Source organism: Mirounga leonina, unplaced genomic scaffold (assembly GCF_011800145.1).
Source record: "Mirounga leonina isolate KUSES-001 unplaced genomic scaffold, KU_Mleo_1.0 Mir_366, whole genome shotgun sequence".
NCBI classification, from domain to species: domain Eukaryota; kingdom Metazoa; phylum Chordata; class Mammalia; order Carnivora; family Phocidae; genus Mirounga; species Mirounga leonina.
In genome coordinates, this window is record NW_023270709.1 from 19,604,103 (window position 1) to 19,631,297 (window position 27,195).

The window sequence follows — 27,195 nt, forward strand, 5'->3', positions numbered from 1 at the left end:
TCCCATATAGGTTGGTTTATTGATACATTTTAAAATATGCTTCTTGATTCTGTTACCATAAAATTATATAAGGAGAAAAAATGTGAAAAGGGCTGCTAGGATTGGGGATAAGATGAGGGTTTGCAGTAAAGCTAATATTTCATATAATTTCTTGGTCTTTTACCTTGAACACTAGTAAAGTGTTACATGACCTCAGTGATTCTAAATTTCATAAGGAGTGTCCATTTCTCTGCCTATTCTGTTTCCTTAAGTTACATGCATTGTGGGTGCCTGGGTAGCTCAGTTGTTAAGCATCTGCCTTTGGCTCAGGTCATGATCCAAGGGTCCTGGGATCGAGCCCCACATCGAGCTTCCTGCTCCGCGGGAAGCCTGCTTCTCCTTCTCCCACTCCCCCTGCTTGTGTTCCCTCTCTCGCTATGTCTCTGTCAAATAAATAAGCAAAATCTTAAAAAAAAAAAAAGTTATTTGCATTGCCTTTTACTTTAAAAAGTTACTTATTATTTTTAATTTTATTTTTAAAAACTATTTTTAAATTTTAATTAATTACATTTTAAAAAGATTTTATTTTTAAGTAATCTCCACACCCAATGTGGGGCTCGAACTCATGACCCTGAGGTCAAGATTCGCATGCTCCACCGAGACAGCTGGGAGCCCCTTTAATTTTTAAAATTATACAACACATGCTAGTTGTAAAAGATTCTTGCAATCTGTAAGTAAAACAGGTATATTCTTTTATACTTTCCTTTCTAAAGGTAGCTACTTTACCAATCTAGTTTATGTTCTTTTCTATAAAGTTATACACATTTGTGAACAAAGATCTATAATGTCACTTGTAAACATTTTTTTCCCAAGAGCCATCCAGGGTATTTTCATGCCTTAGCATAACTGTCAATTGCCCAAAACCATGTTACTACTTGTTTTTACTCGTCTCATTTACTTTTCCGTACACAGATATAACTTTTCAACAATGTAGTCAATCCCCCAATTTTTATGTCGTTCTTCAAAAACATCAACCTTCTCAAGGCAATGAATGTTGCATATTGAACCTATAACAAGAAGAAAGGGAAACAAGTGAAAATGTTAATGAAGAATGCAATCGAGGGGCACCGGAGTGGCTCCGTTGGTTGAGCATCCGATTCTTTTTTTTTTTTTTTTTTAAAGATTTTTATATATTTATTTGAGAGAGAGAGAGCATGAGAGGGGGAGGGTCAGAGGGAGAAGCAGACTCCCTGCCAAGCAGAGAGCCCGACGCAGGACTCGATCCCGGGACTCCAGGATCATGACCTGAGCCGAAGGCAGTCGTTTAGCCAACTGAGCCACCCAGGCGCCCGAGCATCCGATTCTTGATCTTGGCTCAGGTCATGATCTCAGCCCTGTGTCGGGCTCCACACTCAGCATGGAGTCTGCTTCTTCCTCTTCCTCTGTTCCTCCCCCTGCTTGTACTCTCTCTCAAATAAATACATAAAATCTTAAAAAGAATGCAATTGGGGTTCTTCTACAAACTCATCAAATCATTTTATAAAAGCAGTGTTACTGAAGATTTTTTTTTAAGTTTTATTTATTTAAGTAATCTCTATACCCAACATAAGGCTTGAACTCATGACCCTGAGATCAAGCATCAGATGCTCTTCCAACTGAGCCAGCCAGGTGCCCCTCTTTTTTTTTTTTTTTTTTAAGGTTTTATTTATTTGACAGAGAGAGTGAGCGAGTGAGCAAGAGAGAACACATGAGCGTGGGAGGGCAGAGGGAGAGGGAGAAGAAGACTCCCTGTTGAGTGGGGAGCCCATGTGCAAGGGGCTCCATCCCAGGACCTGGGATCACGACCTGAGCCAAAGGCAGATGCTTAACCGACTGAGCCACTCAGGCACCTCCCCTTCTTTTGTTTTTAATGAAAATGGGGAAATGCTAAGGGCAAAGTGTCTGAACTCTGAATTGCTATTCCCACTGATAACTCCTAAGACCTAAATTAAACATACCTTAAGTTATGGAAGAATTCAAATGCCTCTCACACACCACACCACTTAGCTAAAAAGACATATGACAGAGATCGGTCCCTTTTCTAGGATAAAACAGTCTTCAATAAAAGGGTTTCTGACTTTCAGATTTTATAGACTTCTAGACACGAATAGTTGGTAACAGCTTAAACAGTTAATTGTTGACTTTATTTAAAATTTAAACAACTTACCGAATAATTTTTTAATTTCAGCTTCTGGAATGTAAAATGGTGGGCCTAGGTAAAAGAGAAACAGGGTGAAGAATAATTTCTATAGATCTAATTCTGAAGAGAAATTCTCAGCTGATTTCCAGGGACTTCGGTAGAGTTATTCCATACACAACATCATTATCAGATTGGTGAGGTGACAGGTTCCTCTGCTTCTTCTTTTGCACGTGTCATACCAAAGAAGGAGACTGGCTTACTGAGGGGATGCCAATGTTGGGTGCCCATCTCCAGCTTAGATGAGACGGCTGGGCCAGCCATGGGACTTGGGACCTTTCATTTCTTTTTTCCTTTCTCGAGTTTGTATTTAAGTTCCAGTTAATAAAATACAGTGTAATATTAATTTCAGGTGAAGAACTCAGTGATTCATCACTTACATACAACACCCAGTGCTCATCACAGGTGCCCCCTTAATCCCCATCGCTCATTTAGCCCAACCCCCCACCTCCTCCCCTCTGGTCACCATCAGTGTGTTCTCTACAGTTAAGAGTCTGTTTCCTGGTTTGTCTCTTTTTTTTTGCCCCATATGTTCATCTATTTTGTTTCTTAAATTCCACATATGAGTGAAATCATGCGGTATTTGTCTTTCTCTGACTGACTTATTTTGCTTAGCATAATATACTCTAGCTTCATGAACATTGTTGCAAACGGCTAGATTTCCCTTTTTTATGGCTGAGTAATATTCCATTGTATATGTGTGTGTGTGTGTGTGTGTGTGTGTATAGACATACACACACCACATCTTCTTTATCCATTTATCAGTCGATGGGATTTGAGTTCTTTCCATAATTTGGTTATTGTAAACAATGCTGCAGTAAACATTGGGGTGCATGTATCCCTTTGAATCAGTATTTTTGTATCCTTTGGGTACATTCCTACTACTACAGTTGCTGGATCATAGGGTAGTTCTATTTGTAACTTTTTGAGGCACCTCCATACTGTTTTCCAGAGTGGCTGCACCAGCTTGCATTCCCACCAACAGTGTAAGAGGGTTCCCCTTTCTCCGCATCCTCGCCTGTTGTTTCCTATGTTGTTCATTTTAGCCATTCTGGCAGGTGTGAGGTGATATTTCATTGTGGTTTTGATTTGCATTTCCCTAATGATAAGTGATGTTGAACATCTTTTCATGTGTCTGTTGATCATCTGTATGTCTTCTTTGGAAAAATGTTTATTCATGTCTTCTGCCCATTTTTTAACTGGATTATTTATTTTGGGGGTGTTCAGTTTTGTAAATTATAAATTTTGGATACTAGCCCTTTATCAGATATGTCATTTGCAAATATCTTCTCCCATTCCAAAGGTTGCCTTTTAGTTTTGTTGATTGTTTCCTTTGCTGTGCAGAAGCTTTTTATCTTGATGAAGTCCCAATAGTTCATTTTTGCTTTTGTTTCCCTGCCTCAGGAGGCATATCTAGTAAGAAGTTGCTACGGTCAATGTCAAAGAATTTACTGTCTGTGTTCTCTTCTAGGATTTTTATGGTTTCAGTTCTCACATATAGATCTTTTATCCATTTTGAATTTATTTTTGTGTATGGTGTAAGAAAGTGGTCCAGTTTCATTCTTTTGCATGTTGCTGTCCAGTTTTCGGAACTTGGGAGTTTTAAAATCAGAATGAAGTTCATTAACAAATTCCTTGGCATTTCCTTCATCTTCTGGAGTATCGATTTCCCATGACTCCTGCACTCACTCTCTATACATCCCTCCCACTTTGCTGCAGGCCATTTACTTTAAAGGAAATTTAGCTTCTGCTCCTTTCAAGAGGTATTCTGAATTCCAGCCCCAGGCAGAGCCTGTTGTATTTTCTGCCCACAAGCCCTGCCTTAAGCTTCCTGTGCAGGAATGGAATTTAAATCAGATTAGCAGAGCTGAGGTCTGTCTCCATTAATTTCTAGTTCCATCTGATTGTTCCAGACTTAATTATGGACACTAGGTCTCATCTTTTAATGAGCTTTTAAGATCTGATTTACTCAAACAGGAAAAAAACTAGCGTATGTAATTATTTATAATACGCCATACTTAAAAAAAAACTCTGTTAAAAATCAAAAAGGGGATTATTTTACAATAAAAGTCTATATATTTGGTTTTCACTTCTTCCTGAAAATAAAAGTTCGGTCATGGAAAAGGTTAAGCTTACAATGTTCAAGCACATCGAAAGGAGTCCAGAAGAAAACAACGCTTTGATAAGTTCAAAACAAAGATCATTCTTAAAGAATGCAATAAATTGTAAAATTTCAGAAATTAAAAAGCCATAATAGTTTAGAGATATTTCAGCACACCTCCTATTGCCCCACATCCACGTGTCACCCATCGTCCTATGAGGGTGTGTCTGTGTGCGTATTTGTAGGCATGCACCTAACACATCCCCACCAGCATGGATGAAGCGTATATGCTATATTCAAAGCAGGGCAACCAGCCTCTCTTCCTCCTACTCCAGAGCTCATGAGACTTCTCTTTTATATTAGGGCCATCCATGTCTCCCTCTCTTCTGTAGTCTGAGCTGTGAACGGTGAACGAAATGGAAGACAAGAAAAACGCGTATCAAGTCGGAAGAAGAAAAAAAGGTTTATAGTTTCCATTTACCCAAACCAGACTTTTCTTCCTATATAAAAAGAGCAGTATTCTTCCCTTGATCTAAATTAGGAGCAGATAATACTATCCGTGTCATAGAATTAAATCAGGAAATGAGGCAACATCTTAAAAAAAGAAAAACAAAAGAAACTTTACCTGCGTGTTTAGTGGGATCATAAGAAAGAACAGCCAAGAGGTACTGAAACCCTTTTCGAGTTAGGGACAGCATTATATCTGCATACCTGAAAAGAACACAACAGAGTAAGGTGTTAGAATTCTCCACAAAGGCAAAGCCTGCAGGAGGGAGAGAGGCAGGGAGGGAAACCAGGCTCACTGTCCTCTACATTACTGAGTTTAATTCTTTCTTTCTTTGAGAGAGAGTGCACAAGCAGGGAGGGGAGGCAGAGAGAGAAGCAGACTCCCTGCTGAGCCTGGAGCCCAATGCGGGACTCGATCCCAGGACCCTGGGATCATGACCCCAGCTGAAGGCAGACGCTTAACTGACTGAGCCACCCAGGCGCCCTGAGTTTAATTCTTGAATTGACCCCCTGAAGTTGATTTGCATTCTAAATGTCGGACAGTTGGCAAATTCCGTCACCTGCCTAAGCTGGGAAATAGTAAAGACAGGAATCAAAAGGGGGTGGGCTTCCAGAGCCCATCAGACAGGAAGATGTCACATTAAGCCGAGCAGAGGCTCCCTCCAGCCTGTTGCGGGACTTTGAACACACACATCCCAAAGCACTCCAGCTCTGGGGCAGCACTTCCTGGACCAGGCTGGGTATCAGTCACCTGAGCACTTGCTGAAAAAAAGATGCTTGAGCTCCATTCTCAGAGCCCGATTCGGCAGGTTTGCTGTAGGGCCTGGGATGCTGCAGTTTAACAATATCCTGGGAGTCTGCTTGGGATTCTCTTTCCCTCTGCCACTCCCCCCGCCCCCCCCCCCCCCCATAAAAAAAAAAAACTTAAAAAAAAAAAGGCAAAAATTCAAGGGAGTATGAAATCAAAGCTCTGCAAGTACCGCATAAACCATGAGTGCTGTTGGCACAGTCCTTTGTGTGGGTGTGGCGGGGTGCAGGTGAGACCACGTCCTGCGTGCCTGATTGGTTCAGAATGGGGGGCACTGCCTGGGGCGGTGCCCATCAGCACAGTGACCCGGAGTGGGAGCTCAGCCCTGTACAGAATGCTGAGCTGTGCTGGGAAACGGAATCGAGAGACCCAGAAAGGAGGTGCTGCTTAGGGGTCATCACTGTGCTGGAACTGGAGCTTTAGTGGGGTGTGTGGGTTGGCACTGGGAGTTGTGAGAAGTCAGACACGCGGGAGCAGAGATGGAGGAGGCAGAGGAAGCCGAATGGGCAGGATAGGAGGACAGAGGAGACGGGCACAGGGACGTAGAGATGCCGTGAGGGACAGGCAGACAGAGACGGACAGACTGCCCAGCTCTGAGGGAGCCACCTTGGCTCTTGGCACACGGATTTCACCTGGCCTTGGATGTACTGTGATCCCGGTCCAGGGCTCTGTGAGAAACTGCGGAGGGGGGGCTGCGGGGGGTTAGCATGGGGGTTAGGAGTATGCACTTTGCCAGATGCCGGAACTCAAAGCCCAGCCTTTTCACGTAGTGGCTATGTAAGCTTGACCATTCTTAACCTCTGCATGCCTCAATTTCCTCATCTGTAAAACAGGGATGAGACTAGTAACCAACTCACAGGTTGTGGTGCATATTCAATGAGTTTACACACATGAAGTGCTTAGAACATTGCTTGGTATGAGGTAAGCGCCTGGGTTAGTTTGTGTTATTCTCTTTAGCAGACTCCCCAGCTAGGGCTGGCTTGAGGGGGTCACACGTCCTTGCAAGAAAAAGTGCTGGACCAAAGCAAACTTTTGAACAAAAAACCCTGGGGTGCCCGGGTGGCTCAGTCGGTGAAGCATCTGCCTTCGGCTCAGGTCATGATCCCAGAGTCCTGGGATCGAGCCCCGGCATCAGGCTCCCTGCTTGGCGAGGAGCCTGCTTCTCCCTCTGCCCTTGCCCCTCCCTCTGCTCATGAGCAGGCTCTCTCTCTAATAAATAAATAAAATCTTAAGATTCTCTCTCTCTCTCCCTGTTCACACTGTCTCTCAAAATAAATAAATAAATCTTTTTTTTTTTTTTTTTAAGATTTTATTTCTTTGACAGAGAGATAGCAGGGAGCCAGAAACACAAGCAGGGGGAGTGGGAGAGGGAGAAGCAGGCTCTCCGCTGAGCAGGGAGCCCGATGCAGGGCTCGATCCCAGGACCCTGGGATCATGACCTGAGCCGAAGGCAAATGCTTAACGACTGAGCCACCCAGGCGCCCTAAATAAATCTTAAAAAAAAAGAAGAAGAAGAAGGAGGAAGAAGTCACTTGCCGTCCCCATGAAGGTGATCAGTCAGACTGGTTTGGCAGGGTTTCCTAGGACTGACACATTTCATTCCCTTTGGAATGTGGACTTTCTCAACCACTTTCAAAAAATTCAGAAAAATGAGAGAGGTTTGCCCCGCTGATTTATGTTAAGCCAGACATCTGAGGGGCCCAGCAAGCAAACACATCAGGACTTGCCTACGTGCAATCAAAGCAGAAAAGATGCCCAGTGTTAATGACAGGAATGAGATAAAGTTCGAACATGTTAAGAACCAGGATGAAGATAAAGAAATGCGTTTTTCTATTGGCTTGAAGTAAGTAGTTATTCTGGTAACAAAGGTCAACATGTTCTCAGGTGTGCTTGGGGCTGTGCTCACACACGCATACACACACAGACGCGTGCAGAGACTTGCACACGCACACACACACGTGGCTGGGCTGTGAGGAAAGAGAGAGGGGGATCCAGGGAGGACTCAGAGCCTGTGGCTAAGCTAGAACTGGATGCCCTAAACAAGACTTCTAGATGGGGTCTCACTCCTCATTGGTAACCATGAAACAACAGACCAGAGGCCACTCAGATGGCCTTTATACCTGGGACAGAGGAGGTGGTAATGGATGGTCAGAAACAGTGGGTTTCCTTTGCTCTGAGTCTAGTTTGCTTTCATTCGTTTATTTGACAGGTATTTGTTAAGCTCCTACTATGTGCTAGACGTATACTCTACCAGCTAGTGGGGAAATAGCACAGTGTGCCTGGTCTGCCCTCGTGGTGAGCTCTGTGACTTCCAGTTTGCTCCCCACTTGGGGATTTGAGCCACACAGATCAAAGCCCCTGCAAGGACTAGCCTCAAAGAAGAGGATGAACATCATCAGGGAGACCTCCAGCAGATGCGGGTTTAGCAGACATCCGTGGTGTATTATGGAAACAAAGAGGCCGCACGGGATAATGTGAGTTGCTAAAGGACACTGAGGTCACACAAGAAATGCAAAGCAGACACTGAGATATGATGTGGACGTCTGAGTCTGGGAGGAAGAGCAGAACTGGAAATGTAACAATGAGAAAGACAGGTATGAGGCATGATTTGTTCTGTTATTTCCCCCAACATGTGGCACAGTGTGTATTTAGAGCATGGCTGGAACCTACTACGCGTTCGTTGAATGACTGAATTAAAGTAGCAGACTTGAAGGGCTCAGTAAAGAAGCAAGGGCAAGAGACAGGCAAGCACAAGCAAAGCTGAGGATGGTCCCTTAGGGAATGACAACTTCTAGGCGTGTGAGGAAGGGGACTTGCCTACATGCAATCAAAGCAGAAAGGAAGGGCTTGAGGAGCTGTGGTATTGTGGAGGAGGTAAAGGAGGAGGAGTGGCAACAGAAAGAAAAAGGAACACAGGAGTGTGAATTATCACTGAAGGAAAATATATATTAAGAAAATGTGTGGGGCTCTTGGGTGGCTCAGTCAGTTAAGCATTTGACTCTTGATCTCAGCTCAGATCTCGATTTCAGCGTTGTGAGTTCAAGCCCTGTGTTGGGCTCCAGGCTGGGGAGACTACTTAAAAAAAAAAAAAGGAAAGAAAATGTGGTATGAGGGGCACCTGGCTGGCTCCATCAGTAGAGGAGGGGACCCTTGATCTTGGGGCTGTGAGTTCGAGCCCCACATCGGGGTGGAGATTACTTAAAAATGAAATCTTTGGGACACCTAGGTGGCTCAGTCGGTTAAGCGGCTGCCTTCTGCCGAGGTCATGATCCCAGGGTCCTGGGATCGAGTCCTACATCGGGCTCCTTGCTCAGCAGGGAACCTGCTTCTCCCTCTCTCTCCCTCTGCTTGTGCTCTCTCTGTCAAATAAATAAAATCTTAAAAAAAAAAAAGAAATCTTTAAGGAAAAAAAAAGAAAATGTGGCATGGTCTACTTAAAGATTAGGTTTGGCAATCAGCTTGACTCATGAAATAATTTTTAAGAAATAAAAATTTTATTTCACTGATGTGGATGCAAGCCTTTGGGTATGTGTTGAGTCTGCCTCCATATCACAAACTAATTCAACATCTATATGCTCTCTCCAAGTACATACGTGAGTGATACTAGATTGGAAAGCACATAGGAGCAGCCATCTTTTACTCTGTACGCTTTCTCATGTTTTTATTTTATTTTTTTCCCAAAGATTTTATTTATTTATTTGACAGAGAGAGAGAACACAAGCAGGCAGAGTGGCAGGCAGAGAGAGAGGGAGAAGCAAACTCCCCGCCGAGCAGGGAGCCTGATGTGGGGCTCGATCCCAGGACCCTGGGATCATGACCCGAGCCGAAGGCAGTTGCTCAACCGACTGAGCCACCCAGGCGCCCAATGAAACTTTATTTATTATTTTTTTATAAAGATTTTATTTATTATTTGACAGAGAATGAGAGAGAGAGAAAGCACATGAGAGGGGGCAGGGGCAGAGGGAGAAGCAGACTCCCCGCCGAGCAGGGACCCTGATGCGGGACTCGATCCCGGGACTCCAGGATCATGACCTGAGCCGAAGGCAGTCGCTCAACCGACTGAGCCACCCAGGCGCCCGCTCCACCTCCACTTTTTACCCGGTAGCTGTTTGGGGCACTTGCCATGTGTCAGGTGTGAAACACTCTATCAACACCTTTAACCCACCAAACAACCCTGTGGGGCATATGCCACCATCATTCCCATTTTGCAGATGAAGAACGATGGAGGGTGGAGCCCAAGGCAGGGCTTGAGTTATGGTCAAAGAGATCAGGTGCTTGACCGCAGTCAGAATTCAGATTCAGACCCACAGAGTTTGGTCAAAGCCCAAGCTCATGATCCTTTCATTATTGTCCCTGCAGGAGTTGTGGGGATTAAAGGAAAGGACGTATGTGGAAAGCACCCGGCTACTCTCCATAACTGTCTGAATATTAGCTACCATTATGTCAGAGCTTTGGTTAGTGATGTTTTTGACCATTCTTATTGTACCTACTCTTAGGAGAAAATAAAATTAAAACATGAGAGGGGCGCCTGGGTGGCTCAGTCGGTTAAGCGTCTGCCTTCGGCTCAGGTCATGATCCCAGGGTCCCGGGATCGAGTCCCGCATCGGGCTCCCTGCTCGGCGGGGAGTCTGCTTCTCCCTCTGCCCCTCCCCCCTCTCATGTGCTCTCTCTCTGTCAAATAATAAATAAAATCTTTATTAAAAAAATAATAAATAAAGTTTCATTGGGCGCCTGGGTGGCTTAGTTGTTAAGCGTCTGCCTTCGGCTCAGGTCATGATTCCAGGTCCTGGGATCGAGCCCCACATCGGGCTCCCTGCTCGGGGGGGAGCCTGCTTCTCCCTTTCCCACTCCCCCTGCTTGTGTTCCCTCTCTCTGTCAAATAAATAAATAAAATCTTTATAAAAAAAATAATAAATAAATAAAGTTTCATTGGGCGCCTGTGTGGCTCAGTCGGTTGAGCGATTGCCTTCGGCTCAGGTCATGATCCGGAGTCCCGGGATCGAGTCCCGCATCGGGCTCCCTGCTCGGCGGGGAGTCTGCTTCTCCTTCTGACCCTACCCCCTCTTGCGCTCTCTCTCTCTCACTCTCTCTCTCTCAAATAAATAAATAAAATCTTAAAAAAAAAAAAAAAGTGGAGGTGGAGGGAGCGGTTTTGGCAGACATGCCCCCATCTTGCAGAGGAATCAGCTGAGACCTGGATCAAGGCATCCCAGCTTGGAAGTGACAGAGCCACAAGCCTTGGACCAGCTCCCCACGGCCATGGCCAAAGCCTACCCTTTTTACACAAAGATGGTACTGAATTTAGGTCTTCTAATTCTGGATACAAGAAGCTATTTCAAACTAGTGAAAGTCTTTTTTTTTTTTTTTTTTAAGATTTTATTTATTTATTTGACAGAGAGAGACACAGCCAGAGAGGGAACACAAGCAGGGGGAGTGGGAGAGGGAGAAGCAGGCTTCCCACCAAGCAGGATGCAGGGCTCGATCCCAGTACCCTGGGACCATGACCTGAGCCGAAGGCAGACGCCCAACGACTGAGCCACCCAGGCGCCCCAAACTAGTGAAAGGCTTAAGTAATCTTCTGCAGCTCACGAAAAGTACAGCGCGTTAAATGAAGAAGGCCAAAAAGGAAAAGCCAGCGTAATTAAAGAAACCAAATTACTCACCGTTCACGATCGCCTGGGTTAATAGCAACTAAAGCTCCTCTGTCCCAGATCCGGTCAAATTTGCCAATATTGGCTCTGTCAGGAAGAAAAAGAAACAAAAATACATCTTATATAAGAAAAACCAAGTCTTGAACAAGCAGCACAGTGTTCCCAGTGGGGAGTGCTGGTACTTCCCCAGGGATCGGGATCTCTGGCTGCTGTTCTCAGGTCTGCAGGGACGTGTGGACGTGGGTGTGAGGAGCTCCTTCCAGCTTTAGGGGATGGTGGCAGTAGCCTCCCCCTTCTTCTCTGACTTGGGAGCACAGGGGAGAGCTACAGGACAATTTGGGACCACCGTCTCCCGGCCCCCTGAGGAAGTATCGGGGCCTTTCAGGAGATAAGGTATCACCACCACCTTCTGCACTTGGAGATTCCTATTACCGATCAGGTGGAAAGCGAAGACGCTGTCTTGCTCGTCCTTCCTTTTCCCGACCTGCCTCGAGTCATAACAATGTCCTCCATATTTTGGAAGCTATCCAGGGACGAAGCTATCAAGTGTGCCAACAGGCAGGCCGCGGTCCAAAGAACTGCAGGATAAAGACTCACATCCATGCTACCGCGAGTGGATGAGGTAATCAAAAGCCCTCCCTCACCCAGCACTGCCTGGTGAGCACTCAAGTTTTTCAAAGTGCAGAGGTGGGATTCAGTCCTACCTGGGAAGATCAAAAAGGTTGCAACAGTACAACGAAATGTTCCCTTTAGAGCTCTGTAATGAAAGTCAAGAAAAAAAAAATGCTGTTTAGTTAGGAGCTACCTGGATGGTTAAGGAAAGACAAGAGGGTAGCAAAGCACAGCAAAGGTGGTGGGGAGAGAATATGTAATTAAACATGAAGAATGTAATTGTACTGCAAAGAATTTTTTTAACGGAAAATAAAACCTTCCTACAAATAATTTTTTTTAATGGCACTGTGTTTTTTAGTTTTGTTTTGTTTGTTTGTTTGGTTGGTTGGTTTTTTTAAGACCTGTCTGGGGTTCTTCAGGATCAACTCAAGGAGAAAAATCATAGAGAGGTTAACCCTGAAGACGAGTTAGCTATTATTTTCAGAGCTTGTTCCGTTTTAGCAATATTAACTTTAGCAGAGTCTGATATTTTGACACTGTTAAAGGTAAATAAACTGGTCAACCAACGACCAGGCAGGCTGACAGAGGAAGGTCAGATACTTTTAAAGTCATTCATACAAAGTCCAGTTGTGTGGACTCCTGGCTTTTCTCGCTTTCATTCACCGGCTAGTGGGCACTTATTGCCTGAGCCCCTGGTGGACAGGACTGCCCTGGGTTCTAGAGAGTGGGTGTGAATCTGACCGCAGGGAGGACAGCCCGGTAGAGCAGAGAGGCGTGGGCGTGAGACACATTAAGGACAGGATGGCCTGCCGTTCTGGTTGCATGCCCGAGAACATAGGGACTCAGAAGATGGAGCAGGGAGCTGCCTGAGAGCACCGGGCAAAGCTCAACAAGAGGCAGCCTCTGAAAGGGTGTCTGGATGCATCTGCTAACATTACAGGGTGGGGGAGCTGGGGGTGCAGTCCAGGGGGCGTAAACAGACATGGATTCCTCTGGGTCCAGGGGATGTGAGAAGCCTGGGGGGTGGGGGTGAGGGTGAAGGGCAAGGAAGGACAGGTCAGGACATGCAACTATTGGATCGTATCCTGAACTGAGGCACCAACAGGGGTTGACGAATAGAGGAAGGGTCTCTAAAGACCAGTCTGGAAGCACCGTGGGGGTCAACACAGAGGGGTGGGTGAGGTGGCAGAGAGGACAGGCAGCGAGTCTCAACTTTGCGGAGCTTTAAACAGTACTGATGCTGAGCCCCACCCCTAAAGATTCTGATTTAATGGGTCTGGGGTGAGCCCTCGGACTGGGAATTTTGTAAGATCCACAGGCCTTTGCAAATGTGCCCCCGAGGCTGAGAACCACTGCTCCAGGAATAGCCTCTTCGGATTGAGTAAACTCCTGGGATGATTTGAGAACAGGGTGGGAGGAAGCTGTAAAATAAAGTACTATTAAGCCTCCTACTGACCTGCCATTAGTTTCAGTATTTAGAAAACAGAGTACCTTGTGAGAGACTGAATGTACCAACAGGGACGATGACCAGACCACGTAGGACCAGAGAGCTTGGACCCATTGTGGCAGCCAGCCTGGGAAGCCAAGCCACAGTCTCGGCTTCGATGACTTGTCAGTGACTGCCAGCCTCCCTAATTTTTATCCCCTTTTCCCCTTCCAACTCAAGACCAACCAGAGAAAGCCAAATACGCTCCCCAAACCAATCCCGCAGGATGCCCCCTCTCCATAGCCCACCTCCGCCTCCCCAAGCCAACAGCCTCCAATCAGCCTCCCTGTGGTTTCCAGCACAAAGCTCTCCCACCCCCGGCCTGCCTCTGAGCCTCTGACCACAAGTAGCTGGCCTCTCTGAAAAAACAGCCTCTCGTGTTCTCATTTGGGTGGTCTTCTATTCCCGCGTTCTTACCCCCAGTGGGCGAAGCAGTTCTCAGGGCTCGTTGTGGTCACAGGATGAAGACAACTCCCAAATCTATCACTTCCAGCCCAAACACCCCCCACTGCCCCAGAGACATAAAGCCATTTGCCAGCTACACCTTCGCCATTCCACAGCTCTCTTAAACTCATCATCTTTTTTTCTTTTTAAGTGATTTCTACGCCCAACGTGGGGCTCGGACTCACAATCCGGAGACTTAGAGTTTCATGCTTTATCCACCGAGCCAACCAGGCGCCCTAAACTCATCATTCTGAGAACAAAACTCATTTTCTCTGCCTCTTCAGCTTGCTTCTCTTTTATTCTCTGCCATCCATTCTAGTCATCTGGGCTGGAGATGCAAAGTCAGCTCCCCGCTTCATCCCCACTCAGTTAATCCTAAATCCTGTCCGTCTGACAGCCTAAACATTGCTTTGATCTGTCTGTTCCTCTATATGCCCTATGGCCCTCTGAGTGCAAGCCTTCAAGGGCTCTTCCCCGGACCTCTGCTCACAGCCTCTCATCTGGTCTCTCTTCCAGGAGGCCACCTCCCTTGAGGCCCCAAGGATGGTTCGTCTCAAAAGAAAATCCAGGCGGGTCGTGCTCCTCCTTAAAATCCTTACTGCTCAGGATGAAGGACCAGCCTCCCAGGGCATCTGACACCATGCCCGGGCCTGCCTGTCTGCCTGTCCGGGCTCTACCTGTCACGATGCTTCAGGAAGCATCCCGAGGCTGGGTTAGGGGACTCTCCTCTTTATTCCCTTCATACCCTGTGTCATTACACTTAGCTCTGTGTATGACAAACAGCTTTCTCTGTTTTTCTTCTCTCCTAAGTGAAGAGATTCTTTAGGACAGGGACTCTTTTTATCTCTTCAATGTCTTATGCGTGGCACGAGACATTCTCAGAAATGCCTGTTTATAAATTAAAAAAATCAAACAAACCCAAACCAAAGCCATGAGTCTAGATAGACTTTGATATCAGCGGTTATATATATTTGTGCGTATCTAGTGATCACCTATCTTTTTCAGCCCCAGCTCCTTAAACTCTGTAAGGTTCAGGTGAATCTGTGTGAGAAAGTGGGGTCATGTGACAGTCGTAGTAACCCAGGCAAAGAAAAATCTTTCTTACGGGGACATGGAAATCATTATTTACCAAAAACAAGACAAACCTTGAAAACTTTGGCTCCAGGAATTTCCATGATGGGTTCTTCTGAGTAAGAAAGATTCTGCTCTGTAAAAAATTCCCGTATCCCAAGTTCACTGATTTCCACACCTACGACACTGTGTCCTAGGTCTGCAAACCTGCATGAAATCATATATTTACACTTACATTTTCCTTCCAAATACAGAACTACATAAAAGGGTATATCCCAATAAAGATTTCCCTTAATTTTAAGGGATTTATATGAATTCGGGGTCACAGGGGTTCATAGAACTTATAGGGAAGTGGGTCTGTTTATTCTGAAACCTAATAGTACATGGAATTCTGAAAAACTGATTTATATGGCCTTAGGAAAAAATTAAAAATTTGGAAAACTCTACCTTAAAATGTTGATCTACTTACAAATGGGTTTGATTAAAAGAGTTTCTAATTTAAAAGCATCCTGTGGGGCACCTGGGTGGCTCAGTCGGTTAAGCGACTGCCTTCGGCTCAGGTCATGATCCCGGAGTCCCTGGATCGAGTCCCGCATCGGGCTCCCTGCTCGGCAGGGAGTCTGCTTCTCCCTCTCCCACTCCCCCTGCTTGTGTTCCTGCTCTCGCTGTCTCTGTCTCTATCAAATAAATAAATAAAATCTTTAAAAAAAAAAAAAAAGCATCCTGTGGATTAGAAATGCTTTTTAATTTCTCTAAATCAGCCCTGTCCATCAAAACCCTCTGTGCTGATGGAGTTGTCCAATCCAGCAGCCACTAACCACATTGGCTATTGGGCACTTGAGATGTGGCGAGTGTGGTTTAGTTCATTATTTTATTTTTTTTAAAGATTTTATTTGAGAGTGCGCGCGCACGCGAGTGTGGGGGGGAGGGGCAGAGGGAGAGGGAGAACCTCAAACAGGCTCTGCACTCAGTGGGGCTCCATCTCACTACCCCGAGATCACGACCTGAGCCGAAATCCAGAGTCAGAGGCTCAATAGACTGAGCCACCCAGGCGCCCTCGTGTGACTCAGTTTGAACTGAAATGGCCACATGTGGTTAGTAGCCATCATGCTAGAGAACAGGGCTCTAGAACATGAGCATCCATTCCTATAATCTTACCATTTCCATTTACTTACAATAAGCACTATCCAGAAATGTATCTACCTGCCATATGCAGATAACTAGTGTTTTCCTGGTAAGCTTTATAATTACAGAATCCACAGTCTTGGGATCTTGGACTCCAGAAGAAATAGTGCTAGTACCATAGTACTGATTTTTATCAAATTAAATAAACACATACAATCAGTTCTGCTATAATGCAACACAGGCATCCCTAAAAAAATCACTGTGCTATGCAAAATCATGCGATAAAAACTGAAAGGCTTATGGGGAAAATGGGGAGTGGGGCACAACATTGAAAAACTTAGCCACAGCGGACTATTACTCAGCCCTAAAAAAGAATGAAGTCTTGCCACATGTGACCACAAGAATGGACCTTGAGGGCACTGTGCTAAATGAAGTAAGTTAAAGTAAAAAGAGAAAGACGTATACTGCATGGTTTCACTTCTATGTGGAATCTAAAAAAAGAAAAAAAAAAAAAAAAAACCAACCAAGCTCGTAGATCCAGAGAACAGACTGGTGGTTGCCAGAGGTGGGGGTGGAGGGTGGTCAAAATGAGCGAAGGGGGTCAAAATTCCCAGTTATGAAATAAATAAGCCCCATGGGAATGTAATTAATGCACAGCATGGGGAATATAGTTAATAATATTTGAAAGTTACTAATGGAATAGATCTTAAAAGTCCTCATCATAAGAAAAAAAATTCTGTAACTACGTCCAATGATGGATGTTAACTAGACTTATTGTGGTCATTTTACAATATATACAAATATTAAATCATTATCTCATACACCTAAAACTAACACAATGTTATATGTCAATTATACCTTAATTAAATTTTTAAGAAAGCTGTTACACATTTGCCATAACTTACCTCTGTGAATCAGGATTTTCTCAAAAATATACAGTTAACTCTTTAGAAATAAACTGAATAAATAATGTGTAAGAAAAAAAAAAACAACCTTGTCAGTGCCACATTAAAAAGAAGAAAGAGGGGCGCCTGGGTGGCTCAGTTGGTTAAGCGACTGCCTTCGGCTCAGGTCATGATCCTGGAGTCCTGGGATCGAGTCCCGCATCGGGCTCCCTGCTCAGTGGGGAGCCTGCTTCTCCCTCTGACCCTCCTCCCTCTCGTGCTCTCTGTCTCTCATTCTCTCTCTCTCAAATAAATAAATAAAATCTTTAAAAAATAAATAAATAAAAATAAAAATAAAAAGAAGAAAGATAGGGGGTGCCTGGCTGGAGCGTGTGAGTCTTGAGCTCCATGCGAGTTGTGAGTTCAAGCCCCCATGTTGGGTGCAGAGATTACTTTAAAAAAATCAAATCTTAAAAAAAAAAAGAGAGAGAGCCAGGAACCTAACAGAAATGCTGGCACAGTGTTTTAAACATGTTAAATGGTTACAAAATATATAAAAACCCCAAAGCGTTGGAAGGGCCATAGCTTGTGAGTTACTGTGCACTGACTGAGGGGGATTACTGGAAAGTTCTAACCCCAGCTGTGGGTGGGAGTGGCTCACAGCACACAGGTCAGCCGGGCTGTCCGGGAGCTGCTGGAGGCCCGTGCATGGGTGTGTCCTGTCCCTTCACACAAGACTGCACTCAGCTGCGTGTGGTTTTCTGCTCTTACCTCATGCTTCTTGCACACGAAATGACACATAAGCGAATGTGAAATTCACGTCATGCCCAATTTGTTCCCTGATTTATCAGTGGGGTCCGAGTGAAGTTAGCATTTTCCAAAACAAGAGGTAGAGTGGAACTGATTGTATCTATTGTCCACATAAGACTACCACTTCCAACAAGATCAGAGCATAAACTGTTTACAGTTCTAAAATAAACATATTGGGGGCGCCTGGGTGGCTCAGTCGGTTAAGCTTCTGCCTTCGGCTCGGGTCATGATCCCAGGGTCCTGGGATGGAGCCCCGCATCGGGCTCCCTGCTCGGTGGGAAGCCTGCTTCTCCCTCTCCCACTCCCCCTGCTTTTGTTCCCTCTCTCGCTGTGTCTCTCTCTGTCAAATAAATAAATAAAATCTTAAAAAATAAAATAAAATAAAATAAACATTGGGGCGCCTGGGTGGCTCAGTTGGTTAAGCGACTGCCTTCGGCTCAGGTCATGATCCTGGAGTCCCTGGATCGAGTCCCGCATCAGGCTCCCTGCCCAGTGGGGAGTCTGCTTCTCCCTCTGACCCTCCCCCCCCATGTGCTCTCTCTCTCTCTCTCATTCTCGCTCTCTCACATGAATAAATAAATAAATAAATCTTTAAAAAGAAATAAACATATTAATAACTTGTCTAAATATGTAAGTTAATATACAGGGAATATCTTTTAATGCTTTATTCTTCATTCATTTATTAAATAATTGAATTATTTTATTTTATTTTATTAAGTAGGCTGTATGCCCAATGTGGGGCTTGAACTCATGACCCTGAGATTGAGTGCTGCATGCTCTTCCGACTCAGCCAAGTGCTTCCACTTGAGGAAAATTTAGTATTTTTTTAATTCTCCATACAAAGTTATCCAAACTGGCTGTGAGGATTTTTTTTTTAAGATTTTATTTATTTAGGGCGCCTGGGTGGCTCAGTTGGTTAAGCGACTGCCTTCGGCTCAGGTCATGATCCTGGAATCCCAGGATCGAGTCCCACGTCGGGCTCCCTGCTCAGCAGGGAGTCTGCCTCTCTCTCTGACCCTCCCCCCTCTAATGCTCTCTATCTCATTCTCTCTCTCAGATAAATAAATAAAATCTTAAAAAAAAAAAGATTTTATTTATCTGAGAGAGAGAGAGAACTCGTGCACAAGCAGGGGGAGGGGCAAGGGAGAGGGAGAAGCTTGTTCCCCGCTGAGCAGGGAGCCCGATGCGGGACTCGATCCCAGAATGCTGGAATCATGACCTGAGCCGAAGGCAGATGCTTAGCTGACTGAGCCACCCAGGCGCCCTGGCTGTGAGGATTTTTATTTACACTGAAAATTAAAGCAGAGCCTATTATAGACTGACAGGCTGGATTATATTTGACTACATCGTCCTTAAAAAAAAAAACCTAAAGAAATGTGTTAAACGTTTTATTTTAATGCTTTGGGGCCTTGCCTCATAGTTATCTATTTACATCTGGTATCTGGGCAGACCTCAATACACAAATTAGATATATAAATGAAAAATCCTCTAATATAAAAGCTTACCTGCAATTGTAATAGCTTAGTTCTGGTATTTTTGTTACAAATGACGTTAGACCCCAAATATTCGACAATCACATTTAATTGTCTGTCTTATCATTCCATTTCCTAATCTTGTCTCAAAACCTCTGCTAGTGCTAGATTGTTAACACTTAATGACACGGCGATAAGACAGTCTGTCCATAGAGTTAATGTTTTCCTTGCAAGTAGTTTCCAAAGCAACTCTTCTGGTTCAGCGAGTTGGTTAGGTGTAAGTCCAATGATATAGTCTAAATATTCTCAATTTCGTGGCCACACTAGAATTTGACTCCACAGCTGCCGTGTCCCAAATGCTCAGCTGCAAGTTGTGCTCGTAGTGGGAGGGGAGAGCTGGGCTGAACCGTGGGCTACATACCGTCTTGCCAAAGAGTTGTAATTCATCTTGAATTTTTCTGTCCACCTCTATTAAAAATATCTAAAACTAACTCAGCCAAATTCCTAAACCACCTACGAAAATGAAACTGTGCACAAAGATGTTGCAGATATAAGAGGGGAGGCTGGTCCTCTGTACCCCTGAGACCCCCACCATTGGTTCCAAACTCTATTTTTTTTTTCTTAGCAACTCAATACAGAAAGACTAGACCACACCAGTGGTTTGTGCTGTGTCTCACTGTTTGAGAAATTATCTCCATGAACCCACAGTAATAGTCTACTAAAAATAAAGAATCCCCGTGCATTTCCTGAGAATGGAATTTTTAAACCTATATCCTATTAAATATTCACCCAACATATTTGTCATCAAGACAAGGAAGTGTGTGAATGCTTATCTGCTCTTACCATTTCATCTCAACTGCTTTTCCACAAAGAGGAAAAAATACTCTCAGTCCATTCTCGCCCTTAAGGAAAGTATCCAAATGCTTCTTTAATAGCCTGGGGAGGAAAAAATATATTTTTGTTTTCGTTAGCCCAACGCACGGAGGGAAGGACTATACTCGAATGACGCTAAGTACTCTTCATGCATTATCTCTGAATATTCCCCACAACTTTACAGAGTAGAAAACAAAACATTCGTTATTATTCTCTCTAGTTTATATATGAAGGAAGAGGGAGGTGAACTAAGTCGCTGCGTCACATAGCTAGTGAGTAGGTAATCTGACTTAACCCTGGGGCTTTCCTCATTAGTAACTTAAAGTTCTTTTTTCTTGATGCTTTGAAAATTCTTTATTAATTTCCTGAATATGTATGTATGTGTGTGTGTGCGTGCGTGTGTGTGTGTAAAAGAGAGAAAGAGAGAGAGAAAGAGAGATGGGGAGCCTCTGGACTCATCGAATTCTTCAACATTCGTTTTATGGGAAGCTCTCTAAACATGGACTCAGGTCTCAGACTCTGAAGCTCTTGGAAGTTTAATTCCCCCTGTAGACACATGGTTCTTCTAAGGTCACCCACATGACAAAGATAACCCATACAATGGCTCTGGGAAGATGCCCCATCTACCACTCAGTGTGGCCCAGATATACCCCTGCTGTTCCGAAGCCTACTACTACTAACACACTGCTCAACACCCTTGCTCACGTATTAACTTCTCTCAGCTTCTCTTCCTCCACCACATAGATAACACTTTACGTTTGAACACATGCTGTCGGAAAGCAAAGCCAGAACACCACCACTTTTCATGGGGCTCCTGGGTGGCTAGTCAGTTAAGTGTCTGCCTTCAGCTCAGGTCATGATCCCACGGTCCTGGGATCGAGCCCACATCGGGATCCCTGCTCAGTGGGGAGTCTGCTTCTCCCTCTCCCTCTGCCCCCCATCCCCCATTGTGTTCTCTCTCTCTTTCCGTCAAACAAAGACCACCACCACTTCTCAGTATAAAGAGATATACACATTAATGTGGGCATCTGCTGTATATATAAACATGCATGACCAATACGCAGATGCTATGGGGGCTTAAAAGAAAGATGTATTTCATAAATCTCGGATGCCTGCAACTGTAAGTCACACTATTATTTATATGCCCTGGGAAGAGGTAAGATTGCCGATTAACCCGTGACGTGCCTGAGATGCTAAAACATGAAAAACTAAACACGTGCTTTGTAAAATCACTCCAATAATGTGTACCTATATTACTATTTCTATTTCCAAAGCCAGTTTCTGATAGAGCATTTCTCTATCATAAACCAAACATTTCTTACTGATGTCCTTGCTCTTGATGGAATCCAATTTTGCGGCTCGCCCACTTTTCTTGCCATTCTTCCAGAGTCAATACTCGGCCTTTCTGTACCTCGGTATCGGGGTACTCTTTAACGTCAAGTAAAGTTCTTGTATCATCCATGGTTGCAGAGACACCTTTGCCTTGCAAGCGGATGACTCCAATGCCTGTGCAGAAAATATTTGCAATGTTGTCATTTAAGGGCATTGCAATTCTACTGATGAATGAAAGAAAAACCGATTATCCTTAGCAGTCTGGCTTTTAACAATATTTCAACATCCAAGGAAAAACCATCTGAAAAATTACTTCCCAGTGAGTCTGATGGTAGAGGCATACCTTATATTACATATTAGGAAGGAGCTTTAAATAAACAGAATTATGTCTTAGTGTCAGAGTCCAAAGGGCTTAAGTTTTTAAAAAAGGAGAGGACAAAAAAAAAGAAGAAACAGGCAGGCCACACTTGATCATTTTTGTAAGCTTAGAATTTTTCCTAGCATCTCACTCTTTAGTTTTTAACATTTGATTTGAAGTTTACTTATTTTTTTATCCATTATAATGCATATGATTTAAAGAGTTTCAGAGTTATTTATTTTTAAGATTTTGTTTATTTATTTGAGAGAGAGAATGAGAGAGAGAGCACATGAGAGGGGGAGGGTCAGAGGGAGAAGCAGACTCCCCGCCGAGCAGGGAGCCCGACGTGGGACTCGATCCCAGGACTCCAGGATTATGATCTGAGCCGAAGGCAGTCACCCAACCAACTGAGCCACCCAGGCGCCCCAAGAGTTTCAGAGTTATAAAGATAGCAGTCTCTGTTCCCAATGAGAAAGGCAACCATCTTGAACTCTTTTAGCTGAGTCTTGAAATCTCTGTATCTCAAAACAGCATGCTTATTTTCTATCTTCCTGGTTTTTCATTTCTAGGTAGCATGGAGAGAAGATACCCATTTTGCTCTCTTTCAACTTCCCAACACACACACACCACCTTCTCATTTTCTCCATCCTTTCAACATAGACACAGCCTATTTATTTTTAAAGTTTATTTATTTAGTTAAGTAAGCTCTCCATCCAACGTGGGGCTCAAACTCCCAACCCCAAGATCAAGAGTTGCTTGCTCCTCCAACTGAGCCAGCCAGGTGCCCCCACATAAACACAGCCTATTTTTGATTAAATATTTGGGGTACACACGATTATGACCAGGTAAATATTATTCACGGCAAAACCACATAGTATTCTATGATTACTTTTCCTTTTCTGTACAACTTTTTTATTCTGCAGTTAATCACTGCCTTGGTTTTTCATTTATAAGATTCCTATGTACTGGTCACTAATTTAACTCCAAGCTCCACCAATTATCCCAATATCCTATCAATACACTCTCAATCTCTTCAGTTATCAGATATCCTACCAATATCACCCTCTTGGAGAAGACTCTCCAGAGACTTCTGACCTAGATGCTCTCCACTCTTATTGCATAGCTAGGATTCTGGGATCTCTCTTGATCATCACTCTGGAGAGTTCTTTATCTTTTGATGAATCTCCTGCTTCTTTTATTCTATGCTTTCCTTTTTTTTTTTTTTAAGTGTCCTTATACTGGTGAAGCACAACCTCCAACAGCTTTCTGAGGAAGGGTGCATAGGAGAAAAGGTTTTTGCGACTTTGCATGTCTTCATACTATTCTCAATTCTTGATGTGGTTTTTTTTTTTTTTTAACATATAATGTATTATTTGTTTCAGAAGTACAGGTCTGTGATTCAACAGTCTTACACAATTCACAGTGCTCACCATAGCACATACCCTCCCCAATGTCTATCACCCAGCCACCCCATCCCTCCCATCCCCCCCACTCCAGCAACCCTCACTTTGTTTCCTGAGAGTAAGAATTCCTCGTATCAGTGAGATCATATGATACAGGTCTTTCTCTGATTGATGTGTAGTTTTGCTGGGTATAGAATTCTTGGTCAGAAACCATTTTTTCTTCAATTTTGAAAAAGTCATTCCATTGTCTTCTAGTTTCCAGAGATATTGCTTAAGTTCAAAGACGTTCTGATCCTGATATTTTCCATGAGGCCAATATGCTTTTTTCTCTTGCAAAGCTTTTCTTTGCCCCTAGTTTTTCCAATTTCATAATTCTATGCCTTCTTTTGGGTCTATTTTCAACCACTTGGCTGAATTCTTTTAATCTGGAAGGTCCTATCTCTCAATGCTGGAAAAAATCTTGAATTATTCACATAACAATTTATGTCCCTCTTTTGTTTCTATTTCTTTTTGGAACCCCTTTTATTTGGCTGTAGAACCTCATGACCTAGTATTATAAAATTCTCATATTTTTTTCTATTTTCCAGCTCTTCCTCTTTTTGCTCCATTTTCTCAGCGACTGCCTTAATTTTTTTCTTTTTTAAAGATTTTATTTATTTATTTGACAGAGAAAGACACAGCGAGAGAGGGAACACAAACGGGGAGTGGGAGAGGGAGAAGCAGACTCCCTGCCGAGCAGGGAGCCCGATGCGGGACTCGATCCAGGGACTCCAGGATCATGACCTGAGCCGAAGGCAGTCGCTTAACCAACTGAGCCACCCAGGCGCCCCTTAATTTTTATCTTTCTACCTTTCTATTTAGTTTTTAAATAAAAATTTTTTCTCCTGCTATCAAGGCTTTAATTTTCAAGAGCATATTTTTTTTTTGTTTCTGATGTTCTTTTTATATTATTTTGTTCTTATTTCATATATAGAATGGATATAATATTTTATCTGCATAGTCTGCTGCTTACAAGTCACTTTTTCTGTTGGTTTGTCTTCTGTCTTTCCAACTAGTGACTTTCCTCAAATGCTTACAATTATTATTACCTGCTCATGTTTAAGAGTAGTACTAAAAAGCTGATTAGATGTTTAAGTATGTGGGTGGGCTCACTGACCACAAGCTTCACTGGAAGGATGATATAAATGGATTTCATGTGGAAAACTAGATAGCATTATTTTTATTTTCTTTTGACTGGTCAGACTTTCCATAGATGGCTCTCCCAACCCCTGTTGTAAGGATCAAGTCCTTGGGGGCCATGGTCGAATACTCACATGAGAAAAGGATAGAAGTGAGAGAGGGTCCCAACATTTGGTTTGCCTGTGTTCAACTAGTCTCCATTTTCAGTATGGTACTCAAAGCCCCAACTGTGTATTGTCTCTCCCCAGTCCAGAGAGTCCTTACCTTCTGCAGGGAATAAAGCCTCCCCCCAAACTCTGCTGGTGCCCCTAGAGACAGGCAGTTACCTTGTTGCAGGGAGTTGGGAAAGGGATCTGGGGATTTAGCCTTTTCTGAACCAAAATTTCAAGCAATGCTTCTAGTTTTAATCATACCCCTTCCACCTCCTGGAGGAACCTGGTACCACTAATTCCTGAGCATTTGGGGTTTCTATAACGCAAATAGGGTTGTTTATTGGCTTTCCCGTTGCTGGTTTAGAATTTAGCTTTCTTCAGTCTGCAAAATCCTTTACCACTTGCCCATCTGCTTTCTGGATTTCAAAATTTTATTGCATTTGTCTCCTCATCTGTTCTCCCTACCCTAGTGATTTATGCCTTTAAAAAACCCTGTTGTTGTTTTGATGGGGTTTCAGGAGGGAGTGAAAGTAGATATGTGGGTTTGATGTCCTATCTCTATTCCATAAGTTTGTATTTTCAAATAATTTTCTTGTAGTTCCTTTTTTGCATGGGAAAATGCACACAAAGGAACTGAGAAAAAAAGGACACCTAAACATAACTGCAAATCTATCTGAAGGTATGAGGAAAATGTCTGTCCTTTCAATGTGAACTCTGTAATACTAAGGACAATATAACTTGATTAATTCTAACATTCCCTTTGAATCGTGATACTAATTTAGTTTGGATTGTACTAGCATGGTATTATTGGTGGGTCTAATTTAATGATTTATCAGTGAGAACAGCAAACATCACCTACAAGCAGGTATTTCAGGAAAAGTTCCCTTTATTGCAAAATTTGGTTCCAGGGGCCTTAGGATTTAAGGAGAAGGCACACCCCACCCCCCCGCCCCTTTGGAATTGGGAACATAAATTCACTTCTCAGAAAATACTTGTTAACAAATGCTTTTGCAAGGTCCTGTTGATGTCAGGAGGTGACTCAGTTTTCTGAGAGGTCAGAGGGAAGCATCTGATTATATTGGGTACAGAAAAGCAAAAGAGAGTTACAGTTTTCCCATCTACATTTTCAGTCAGAAACTGGAACCTGAGATTGTGCTTTCATAAAGCAGTTCTCTACTCAAAACAAAAGGGAAGCATAATTTCATCCTAGAGCCAGTGCAACCTGGAATTGGACAATTCTCTTTCACACAAACTTGAAATGTAAGTTAACATCATGTATATAACTTAACCACTTCTTAGCTGTTCTAGTAGCATCTCAACATGTACTTGCCCGCGTGCTTTTCGAGAGAAATAAAAAGTTTCTTTCTATAACAAGATAAAAGTGCAAATTACAAGAATCAGGAAAGGCAAAGTTCACAACTGTTCCTACCCACACACGGAAGCAGCAGATGTGCCAGTTTGGCCCCCTAAGTACTCTTTGGATGGACTCTCAAGTCTGGCTTCCTCTGTCACCTTTCCAAAAAAACAAGTTTCTGCTTTAGATTTATTTTTATTTTTTTTATTTTATTTTTTATTTATTTTTATTTTTTTTTAAAGATTTTTATTTATTTATTTGACAGAGACACAGTGAGAGAGGAACACAAGCAGGGGGAGTGGAGGGGGGAGAGGCAGGCTTCCCGCCGAGCGGGGAGCCCGATGCGGGGCTCGATCCCAGGACCCTGGGATCATGACCTGAGCCGAAGGCAGGCGCTTAACGACTGAGCCACCCAGGCGCCCCTAGATTTATTTTTAAATGTTAAATTGAATAACTTCTCTAAAGTGCGCAGATTTTGAGTATGGCTCAGTGAATTTTTAGATATGCATACACGTGTGTAACAACCTTGGAGCAAGACAAAATATTTACAGCACCCCAGTTCCCAATCCCCCGCCCCCACCCTCGCCCCCAGAGCATCACTCACTATTTAGCAAGTACTTCTCTTTTCTTAAAAATCACTAATACAGGGGCGCCTGGGTGGCTCAGTTGGTTGAGCGACTGCCTTCGGCTCAGGTCATGATCCTGGAGTCCCGGGATCGAGTCCCGCATCGAGTCCCGCATCGACTCCCGCATCGGGCTCCCTGCTCGGCGGGGAGTCTGCTTCTCCCTCTGACCCTCCTCCCTCTCCTGCTCTCTGTCTCTCATTCTCTGTCTCAAATAAATAAATAAAATCTTTAAAAAAAAAAACAAAACACTAATACAGAGCGATGCTTTGGGGGCGCTTTAAATCATGAACTCAGGTCATGCATTGCCCGACCTCGTTATTCCCAGGCCCCATTCTGCTTCCCGAACCCCATTTCGGGGCGCGGATTGCTGGGCTGCCCACGCTGGTCAGGATGCCCCAGTCCAGAATCCCGGTCACAGGCTCGCACCTAGCAAGCCGTGCCAACTCCCCCGCACCCTCTCTGCGCCCAGGGAAGCCTACCTCGCGCGCGCCCGGCTGCCAGCAGCTGGTTCCCGCGCCGCCGCCCGCCCCGAGGGCCCTGGCCCGCGCGCCCCGCCCCGGGCCCGCCCCCTCCCGCCCCCTCCCGCCCCCCGCGCGCAGATCCCGCCCCCCGCCCCAGGCGCCCCGGCTTGCGCAGCGGCGGAAATGGCCAGGGCGGGGCGAGCGCCGCGGCGAAGGCGAAGGCGGGGACCCTACTCCTCCCTGGTCCCGCCGGCTCCTCCCACCCCGGGTC

General features: G+C 44.2%; 1 protein-coding gene across 2 annotated transcripts; it reads right to left on the reverse strand.

The window, feature by feature from the left end:
- Positions 1-555: 555 nt before the first annotated feature.
- TPMT (thiopurine S-methyltransferase) lies at positions 556-26,981 on the reverse strand. Of its 2 annotated transcripts, XM_034985740.1 has the most exons (9): positions 26,943-26,981; positions 21,382-21,565; positions 20,030-20,122; positions 14,970-15,102; positions 11,987-12,039; positions 11,295-11,369; positions 4,942-5,027; positions 2,186-2,230; positions 556-1,046 (listed from the first exon to the last, which is right to left on the reverse strand). In XM_034985740.1, the coding sequence occupies exons 2-9, from the start codon at positions 21,519-21,521 to the stop codon at positions 934-936; spliced, it is 738 nt and encodes a 245-aa protein (XP_034841631.1). In that variant the 5' UTR covers positions 21,522-21,565; positions 26,943-26,981; the 3' UTR covers positions 556-933. The 2 variants fall into 2 exon arrangements, with proteins under 2 accessions (XP_034841631.1, XP_034841632.1); XM_034985741.1 differs by lacking the exons at positions 556-1,046; positions 2,186-2,230 and adding an exon at positions 3,754-4,714.
- Positions 26,982-27,195: the final 214 nt, after the last annotated feature.

What these genes read in the sequence shown, in the direction of transcription:
- TPMT (XM_034985740.1), bottom strand. Translation starts at nt 21,521, where the DNA reads ATGGATGATACAAGAACTTTACTTGACGTTAAAGAGTACCCCGATACC. An exon ending in AAAGCAGTTGAGATGAAATG is followed by an intron (nt 15,103 to 20,029) that starts GTAAGAGCAGAT and finishes GATTTCATGCAG; the next exon opens with GTTTGCAGACCTAGGACACA. An exon ending in CTGGAGCCAAAGTTTTCAAG is followed by an intron (nt 12,040 to 14,969) that starts GTTTGTCTTGTT and finishes CTTTCATTACAG; the next exon opens with AGCTCTAAAGGGAACATTTC.